This window comes from Mandrillus leucophaeus, unplaced genomic scaffold (genome assembly GCF_000951045.1).
Source record: "Mandrillus leucophaeus isolate KB7577 unplaced genomic scaffold, Mleu.le_1.0 Scaffold129, whole genome shotgun sequence".
NCBI classification, from domain to species: domain Eukaryota; kingdom Metazoa; phylum Chordata; class Mammalia; order Primates; family Cercopithecidae; genus Mandrillus; species Mandrillus leucophaeus.
This window is the reverse complement of record NW_012101243.1, coordinates 2,679,870-2,689,438: the sequence shown is the minus strand read 5'-3', so window position 1 is coordinate 2,689,438 and position 9,569 is coordinate 2,679,870. Positions and strand designations below refer to the sequence as shown.

Genomic DNA, 9,569 nt, shown 5'->3' with positions numbered 1-9,569 from the left:
CTTGAACCCAAGAGGCAGAGGTTGTGATGAGCCGAGATCGCGCCATTGCACTCCAGCCTGGGCAACAAGAGGGAAACTCTGTCTCAAAAAAATAAAAATAAAAAAAGATAGGAAGTTAGTTGTGTTCTTGCAAAAAATTTTGTGTGTGTTTGATTTATTTTTATTTTTATTTTTGAGATGGAGACTCACTCTGTTGCCCAGGCTGGAGTGTATTGGCATGATCTCAGCTCACTGTAGCCCCCACCTCACAGCTTCAAGCAGTTCTCCTGCTCAGCCTCCCGCATAGCTGGGACTATGGATCTGCGCCACCATGGCTGGCTAATTTTTTGTATTTTTAGTAGAGATGGGGGCTTCACTATGTTGGCCAGGCTGGTCTTGAACTCCTGACCTCAAGTGATCCACCCACTTTGGCCTCCCAAAGTGCTGGGATCACAGGTGTGAGCCACTGCACTTGGCCAAAAAGTGCTTTTTGATATCTGTCCAAAGCTATAAATTCAATTTGCGTCCCTGTTATGATTGAAATAGTAAAAAGAACATTGAACAGAAGCTCAAAACTTAATGACTGTTTGAGACTTACTCGCTAAATATGTATTGCATTTTAAGAACCTAGCTAATGTATCTTACGAACTTTCAAGAAATAAATTTTTAGAAACATTTCTCTTGTTTACTTACAAACTGTTTAAAAACGCATAAAAGAGTCCATATAAATTAAAAGTAGTTTCTCAAGGTAAAATCTTCTGTCTGTTTCACAAGTATTTGTTGAATTAGCTTGTTTTTTTTTTTTTTCTGATTTAGCTGGGAACGGCGGGTTGACAACATGGGACGTATTTATTATGTTGACCATTTCACAAGAACAACAACGTGGCAGAGGCCAACACTGGAATCTGTCCGGAACTATGAACAATGGCAGCTACAGCGTAGTCAGCTTCAAGGAGCAATGCAGCAGTTTAACCAGAGATTCATTTATGGGGTGAGCAGGCTGTTGTTTAATAAACTAGTAAGAGTATTTTGTTTCTAGCCCCTTCCAGCGTATGTCATGGAAAGCACTAAAAAGAAGGTGCAAGTAGCATGGCAACCCAGTTGTTGCTGTTAGTAGGTATTATTTTTAGACCTCGTCTGGGGTATTCTGTGTGTGATCTAGTCTTTCCTTTTAGTAATTTGCTTAAGTCCAACTTTCTTTTCTTTTTAATGTCAAAAATAAGCAAAAAAGAAGTTAGGACAACTTAAAATTCATGAACAAAAGAATAGTAAAAATAAACTCAAGCAGCTTGAAAATAATTAAAACATTTCTAAATTTGCTAGTGACTTGGGTCTAAGAGCATCTGACTCTAACGTGGTTGTACAAAACTGATGATAGAGTTTAACCACTTTTTACCATTTGGAGGTAAGGCTTACCTAAAAAATTATTTGGTACTCTGGCAGACTGAAGAAATTTGATCCTTTATAGGAGTATACTTACCGTATTATTCTGTCTTTAAATCTTTATTATCTTTGATATAAAATCATTTCCCTTCTGGAAACAAATGCTTTAAATTTTACATATTTTCCTATAGAGCAATATTGCAGTAATAGTGTAAGTACACCAAAATCTTCCTTTGCTATGCAGTCTTTGGTGGTAGGAATTTTATAATCTCTCAAGTCATACAGTATCATTGATCTTTTCTCTGGAGGAAAAGGAAAATAATCCATTGAGAAATTTGATTCTCTGTGCCAAACAAGATGGATTTGTTATATAGAACCTAAATGGAAGAAAATCAAATCTTAAAAGAGTTCAGGAGAAAATGCCCCTCTCCATCACCATCTCTTCCCCTCCACTGCCATTGGTATCATCCCTGTTAGAATTCATCAGCGTAAAACAGCACCTTTCACATTCCTGTCCTGACCAGGCATGGTTTTATCCCTTTTCTTCATATTCTTGCCTATTCCTGATACCTCATCATCATAATAGTCAGCACTCACTGATGTAGACAAATTCACCTTTATCAGCAGCCTTCCCTTTGTTCCCTGCTTATGACTCAGGTACTTTTCTTTCATATAACAATTTTTCCTGCCACTTTCTCTGAACAAATGTTAACTATATTTCCCCTCCCAGTGGTTTTAAAGCTGAAATTAATTGTGTCTCTTGTGTACTTTACCCTTCTTTTCATTTTTTTTTCTGTGCTATTTTACATCTTCCTTTCTAAATTATAATCACCTGTGGTATGCCTGGCCAAATTTCTTCTAGGTTTGAATGCCTAGCTTGCCTGCCTTCTTTAAAACTAGTTTCCACATGGGTGTTCAGTGGAAAGAGCATGGGCTTTGGAGTCAGACACGTCTGGGTTCAAATCCTGGTTCCACAGTTAACTTTCTCTATATGACTTTGAGTTAGTTACTTAACCTCATCAAGACTTATTTCCTTTATCTGTAAAATAAATACAGATATAAAATTGCCTCAGTTTTTCTGAGGATTCTTTAAAATAAAGTTCCAATATATTTGGCACGTACTGAATGCTTAGAAATGTTAGTTCCCATCTCTTCTCCTCTTCATATTCACCTCTGTATATGTACCCTTTATCTCATTTTTGCATTACATAATCTTTCAAAACATTCTTTTAGAAGAGAGATTTAGCAGATTTCTGGAGCACCAACTGTATATTTTGACTACTGTAAACCTGACCGATTTAGGACTCAGGGTCTTTGGAATTTTTTTTTTAAGGGCAGCTTCTCCTTCATCATCTTGTTCCCCCCCACCAATCCAACATAATCTGAACAATTTTCTGAAATTTTTACTCTTTGTACTTGATGTAGAGTGGTTTGAAATCACATAGAATCTAAACAGCCTATTTTAGTTAACATAGCCAAAGATATAAGCTGAAATGAATTAATTTAACATCCTTAATAACATTTACTTTAAAAATGATGGGGTGTTGCTGAGAAATAGTCTGTTTATTGAGTATATGAAGTGGCCTTTGGCTGCCATTGTTGTTGTGACTGTTACTAGCATACAGAAACTGTCATACACCCAGCATTTTAAGTCTCAAGAGTGGATATGGTTGATGATAAAACACTGTGTAATGGTTCTTCCTAGTCCATGGCTTAATTGTGCATGTCCCTAGTTTATCTGTCCAGGGAGAGCCAGTGGGGTTGGCTTCAGTCTTAAAATTGTCAGCACAGTATGTCTTGTGCCAAACATTTCAGACCTCATCTGTAACTTGGGCTCAGACCTTTTGTAGTGTTTCCTGCTGGCCTCCCTGTCCTCACATCTTTTCATAATCGTGTCTATCAGGAGGAGGAAGGCAGTTCTCGACAGCACTAAATCGAAGTTATTATATCAGTAGTGTAATATATCTCATATCCTTCAAGACCTCATCAATCAACCAGGTTTCTGTAATAGGCCAGTGACAGGGGGTTGGAGGGGATGGGTAAAGAAACAAAAAGAGATAGCAAGGGAGCTGCTCTATGTTGAGATTTAAGAGAAACAACCAAATGTAACGTAAGGACTTTGTTTGGATCCTGATTTTAACAAATAAGCAATCATGCATTTAATTACAGATTAGGTATTAGATGATAAAATTAACATTGATTCTTTACTACATGTCATAATGACATTGTGATTATGTAAGAAAATGTCAACTGGGTGCAGTTACTCATGCCTTTAATCCCAGTACTTTGGGAGGCCAAGGTGGGCAGATTGCCTGAGGTCAGGACTTTGAGACCAGCCTGGACAACACAGTGAAACTCCGAAACGCCGTCTCTACTAAAAATACAAAAATCAGCTGGGCGTGTGGCACGCGCCTGTAATCCCAGCTACTCAGGAGGCTGAGGGAGGAGAATCACTTGAACCCAGGAGATGGAGTTTGCAGTGAGCCGAGATCCTGCCACTGTACTCCAGCCTGGGTGGTAGAGCAAGACTCTATCTCAAAAAAAAAAAAAAAAAAGAAAAAAAATGTTTAGAGAGGCATGCTAAAATATGTAGAGGTAAAATAATGTTTGATTTTCGCTTCAACAAAGAACAGGAGAAAAGAGATAAAGAAACTTGGCTAAGTCTTGATCAGTGTTGAATCCTGGTGCTGGGTATGTGGGATTCATTGTCCTATTTTACTTGTTTTTTTTCTTCCCCATAGTAAAATTATGTTTTATGCAGTTAGACTCTTGTTTATCTTACTAAAGAAGAAAGGGTTGAACCAAGTCTTACAGGGTGACCATATAATTATCTCTACTTAATTATACATTTAAATCAAAACATTTAATATCCCTACACGGAGTCAGCACGACTTTTGTTTTCTTTTTCCGAAGGTTGACTCTTACTTTGCTTTTATCTTATCTAGCCAAATCTTTCTCTCCACCAATGTGATCACTGGAAACAGAACTTTTAAGAAGTCTTCCATACAGTTCTAGGCTCATTAACACTTTCCAGCTGGAATCCTTTACTTTCACTCATCTGACAGCCCACTCTTCCTGTTCCCCCAACTCTCTTCTCATAATTCTTTGTATGTCATATGTTCAGTATTTGATCTTCTGTTTTTGAGTTACACATGCAATATTTTTCACCGTCATCTGATGATTCTGGGTACTGGTATTATAAATTACTTTTGCGGGGGGGTTATATGTTTTTCTAATTTTTAAATTATTGATGTAAAATTTGTAGCACAAAGGAAAAAATGGTCATTTTGGGGATGAGAATTACATATTTGTGTAATATTTTAATTTTAAATAATTTTAAATGTTAGGTAATGTTTGCACAGGTTTTTTTTAAACCAAACCAAAGTGTATTGGCATTTATCCATAACCATGTGACAATTCTTTAAGATGGCAAACTCTCTGTGTTATACATTGCCAGGAAAGGAAAATCAGAACTCATAAGCTTGCTGTCAGATAATTTGTTGTTAATAGTTTCATTACTTCTTGGTTCTTTTTAGAATCAAGATTTATTTGCTACATCACAAAGTAAAGAATTTGATCCTCTTGGTCCATTGCCACCTGGATGGGGTAAGTCACCTGAGTTTCTTCACTGAATTCTGTCATTTCATTTTTTTTTTCTTCCAATTCTGTCATTTTAAAACAGATATTTATGTCTGATACTATGCTGTTGCTTAAGTGAATGTCTGGGAAGTTTTTTTTTTTTAATGTATCAGTTTAATTTACAAGTAGGCATTAAATTCCCCAAACATTAAGTGGACTCTTTAAAACTTTTATTGACACTCAGAATTATTTTACTCTTCTACAGTTTAAAAATACTGATCACCCAGCAATAAAAAAGGAATGGGCTGTTGATACACACAGTAGGTCTGGGTGGACTTCAAGAGTAATTTGCTTAATGAGGAAAGTCAGTCTCAAAAGATGACATCCTGTGTGATTCAATTGATATAACATTCTCAAAATGACAAAACTAGAGATGGAGACCATATTAGTACTTGTCAGGAAACAGGGTAGGTGGGAAGTGGATACAAATATTAAAAGGTAATGGAATGATGATGATTATGTGATGATGACGATTCCATCATACAAGATGATTCTGTATCTTGATTTTGGTGATAGGTGATTACGTAAATGTATACATGAGATAATGCATAGAACTATACATTTACAGAAATGAACTCAGCTTTTAAACATGATGAAAATTTAACAATGTTTGTGGTTAACAATAATGTACCAATGCCACTTCTGTGGTTTTGATACTGTACTATAGTTATATAAGATGTCACCTTCGGAGAAAAATGAAGTATATGTGAGACTTGGTGCAATGTTTTACATCCTGTAAGTAATAATTAATTCAAAATAAAAAGCTTTTAAAAAAATTGTGATCACATTGGTTCTCCTAAAACAAGGTTCAGAGTTTGGTTAAGTTGGCATTATCTGATAGAAGAGTGGAAGGAGCACATGTGAAGGTGTCAACTTCATGCTCTACACCATGGAGCTCATGAGCGTGTCCTGTTATTGAGGATATTTGATACCTCAGTTATTAAAATAGACTTTAATAGACTTTAAGCTGGACCTACCCTACTAGGTTCTATTTTATAGTGTTATGTAATACTCATAGCATTATAGCAAGGTTTCAGAATAAAGATGGCAATATAGAAAGTTTTGCATAGAAGCAAGATAATAATATAATAGAAAGTGGACAGCAACATAAAGTCCATTGTGGAACCAGAGTTTTGTCTTAAAGAGCTGAAGATATTTCATAATATTGGGATAAATTCAGAAAGTGATATTTCTAGATTGGGAAAAATTGGTCCTCAAGATACATTGCTCTAGCAGTACTGAGTAATGGAGAAAAAATATTGGTGTGTTAGGATCACATGAATGGGGTTAAGAAATGCTACTAGTGGTGTACACTTTTCTTTGAGAAATCGCATTGCTCTTATTTAAAGGTATCTATTCTCAAAACACTTCTGTGAGTCAATAAGGTAAAAAATGTATTAGGCCATACTTACAACTGTTATTGTTATTAGCTTACAACAACAGGGGGACATACGGAAGTTGTGGGCCAGGTGCAGCAACTTATACTTCATAATCCTAACACTTTAGGAGGCCGAGGCAGGTGAATCACTTGAGTTTAGGAGTTCAAGACCAGCCTGACCAACATGGTGAAACCCCGTCTCTACTCAAAATACAAAAAAGTTAGCTGGGCGTGGTGGCGTGTGCCTGTAATCCCAGCTGCTCAGGAGGCTGAGGTAGGAGAATCACTTGAACCTGGGAGGCGGAGGTTGCAGTGAGCCGAGATCACACCATTGCACTCCAGCATAGGTGACAGAGCGAGACTCTGTCTCAAAAAAAAAAAAAAAAAATTAACAAGGCATGGTGGTGCTTGCCTATAGTCCCAGCTACTCTTGAGGCTGATGTGGGAGGATCGCTTGAGCTTGGGAGTTTGAGGCTTCAGTGAACCAAGATCACGCTATTGCACTCCAGCCTGGGTGATAGAGCAAGACCCTGTCTCAGAAAAGAGAAGAAAGTAAGTTGTGAGTTTCTGTCTTTACCAAAGCCTGGCAGCCTGGAGTTAAGGAGTCCTCTGTTTCTGTTGAAGCCTAAGAGTGGTCAGTGAATGGTTAGTATGAAGCACTTTAGAAGAGGGGATGTTGCCCTTACAAGGCATATTAAACTTAACCTGTCAGATTGTGTTCCCAGACATTGATGGTTTTGTTTTTAGAGTTTCCCAGCTTTATTTCTAGAGTTGTATGCCTTATGTTAAGGAAGGAGAAAAAAACTCGTGCACTAAAAGGATATATCCAAAGGATATGTATTTATCCTCTTAATTTTATTGCAGGCCAGGCATGGTGGCTCACACCTGTCATCCCAGTGCTTTGGGAGGCCAAAGTGGGAGCATTGCTTGAGCCCAGGAGTTGGAGACCAGCCTTGGCAACATATTGAAAACCTGTCTCTATAAAAAAATACAAAAAATAATGTGGGTATGGAGGAACACCTCCGTAATCCCAGTTACTTGGGAGGCTGAAGTGGGAGGATCACCTGAGCCTGAGAAGTCAAGGCTGCAAGTAGGCCAAGATTGTGCCACTGTGCTTCAGCCTGAGCAACAGAGTGAGACCCTGTCTCAAAAAAAAAAAAAAAGTTGCAGAAAAACTGACTTGCTTCATGGTTATGGTCAGAGACAAACTGTTTTACTCCTTCTCTAGGGCAGGTGTAGAAAAAATTGCCTCTTGCTTGTAGAAACCTGAATTGTGAGCTACATTTCCTTTATCAGAAAAGCCTTTCCTGCAAGCTGGTCCTTGCCTTGTGTATTCATCATTTTGTTTAACATCCAGATCTTTCTCATTTTTACTTTAGCCAACAATACTTTGCTAAAATACTGTGTTAAAGATCCAGCTTAGCCAGGTTATTAGAGTCTTGTTCTGTTATCTTACAGTCTGCTTATTTTTAGGTTTCACATTTCACATGTTGAAGTAGTGCCCCTTCCTACAGGTGTTTATGATTGTCCTACTCAGACTGAGCACTACTTTATAACCCGCTGCCTTTGGGGCATATACCTTACTTGTAGAACCAGTGACAACACTGGTACTATATCAGATGAAGTGACCCACCTGACATACTTTCAGGATTGACCCAGGTTAATAGAATCCCAGATTACAGCCTGCACCCTTTCAGACTTTTATATGCTAAGACTAGACATTACTACCTCATAAGCTGACAGTGAAGAATTTGTTTTTTAGAGATGGGATCTCCCTGTGTTGCCCAGGCTGTTCTCCGGCACAGTAATTGCACACTACAGCTTTGAACTCCTGGCCTCAAGCAATTTTCTTGCCTCAGCCTCCTGAGTAGCTGGAATTACAGTTGTGTGCCACCATGCCTAGCTAGGCAATGAAGAATTTTTAACACATGCACATACTATAGAGGGTAGAGAACAAAGAACACTTTTGCTTCACCACTATTATTTAATAGGGCTTTGTGTAGGTGCTTCTCCAATCAAGTATGAAGATATTTCCTAATTTTCCTAGTTACTGTGACAGAATACATAGAATGACAAGAAGTATCTGTTTTTTACTGTTTTATTCATTATTCATCAAGTCAGGAAGTGTTCTAATGTGCATTTGAATTTGATGTTCAGTAATTTCAGTATTGTTTATCATGTGATTTTTCTTTTTTTTTTGGAGACGGGCGCCCAGGTTGGAGTGCAGTGGCCGGATCTCAGCTCACTGCAAGCTGCATCTCCCGGGTTTACGCCATTCTCCTGCCTCAGCGTCCCGAGTAGCTGGGACTACAGGCGCCTGCCACCTCGCCCGGCTAGTTTTTTGCATTTTTTAGTAGAGATGGGGTTTCACCGTGTTAGCCGGGATGGTTTCAATCTCCTGACTTCGTGATCCGCCCGTCTCGGCCTCCCAAAGTGCTGGGTTTACAGGCTTGAGCCACCGCGCCCGGCCTATCATGTGATTTTTCAACAAAGAAATCAGTTCTACAGCCACAGCACTTCCTCTCATTAAGTAGATGAGCCTTCAGTTCACAAGTGTGTCAAGGCTGATCTCAGCAGCATATACTTAGAATATATACGGGAAAAATATTTGCTATTAATTTTCTCTTGCCTCATGTTATCTTCTGAAAGGAAAATCTCGGTCTGAAATCTGAACTTTGCTGACAGGTAAAGATGAACGGCAATTTCAGTGGCTCACACCTGTAATCCCAGTACTTTGGGAGGCCAAGGCTTGTGTCCAGGAGTTCGAGGCCAGGCTGGGGCAACATGGTGAAACCCCATCTTTATGAAAAATACAAAAATTAGCTGGGTGTGGCATGCCTATAGTTCCAGCTGCTTGGGTGGCTGAAGTGGGAAGATTGCTTGAGCCTGGGAGGTCAAGGCTGTAGTGAGCTGTGATTGTATCACTGCACTCCAGCCTGGGCAACAGAGTGAGACTGTTTCAAAAAAAAAAAGAAAAAAGTTGAGTATGTGCTCAGCTATATACTTAGGGTATTATTTTTAGGTTATAAAAATTATTTGAATATATATTTTTAAACAAGAAAGTGAATTCTGGCCAGGTGTGGTGGCTCATGCCTGTAATTCCAGCACTTTGGGAGGCTGAGGCAGGTGAATCACCTGAGGTCAGGAGTTCATGATCAGCCTGGCCAACATGGTGAAACCCTGTTTCTAC

The 9,569-nt window shown here is 38.6% G+C and overlaps 1 protein-coding gene across 4 annotated transcripts in view; it reads left to right on the top strand.

Annotated features, from left to right (window-relative positions):
- Positions 1-9,569, top strand: part of ITCH (itchy E3 ubiquitin protein ligase) — a 160,844-nt gene that overhangs the window by 103,380 nt on the left and 47,895 nt on the right. For 3 of the 4 annotated variants that reach the window (XM_011972439.1, XM_011972437.1, XM_011972438.1), the window contains 2 exons: positions 796-970; positions 4,899-4,968. In XM_011972439.1, coding sequence (XP_011827829.1) covers positions 796-970; positions 4,899-4,968 — 245 coding nt within the window. The remainder of the gene's footprint in view (positions 1-795; positions 971-4,898; positions 4,969-9,569) is intronic. The other variant, XM_011972440.1, reaches the window with a different exon arrangement.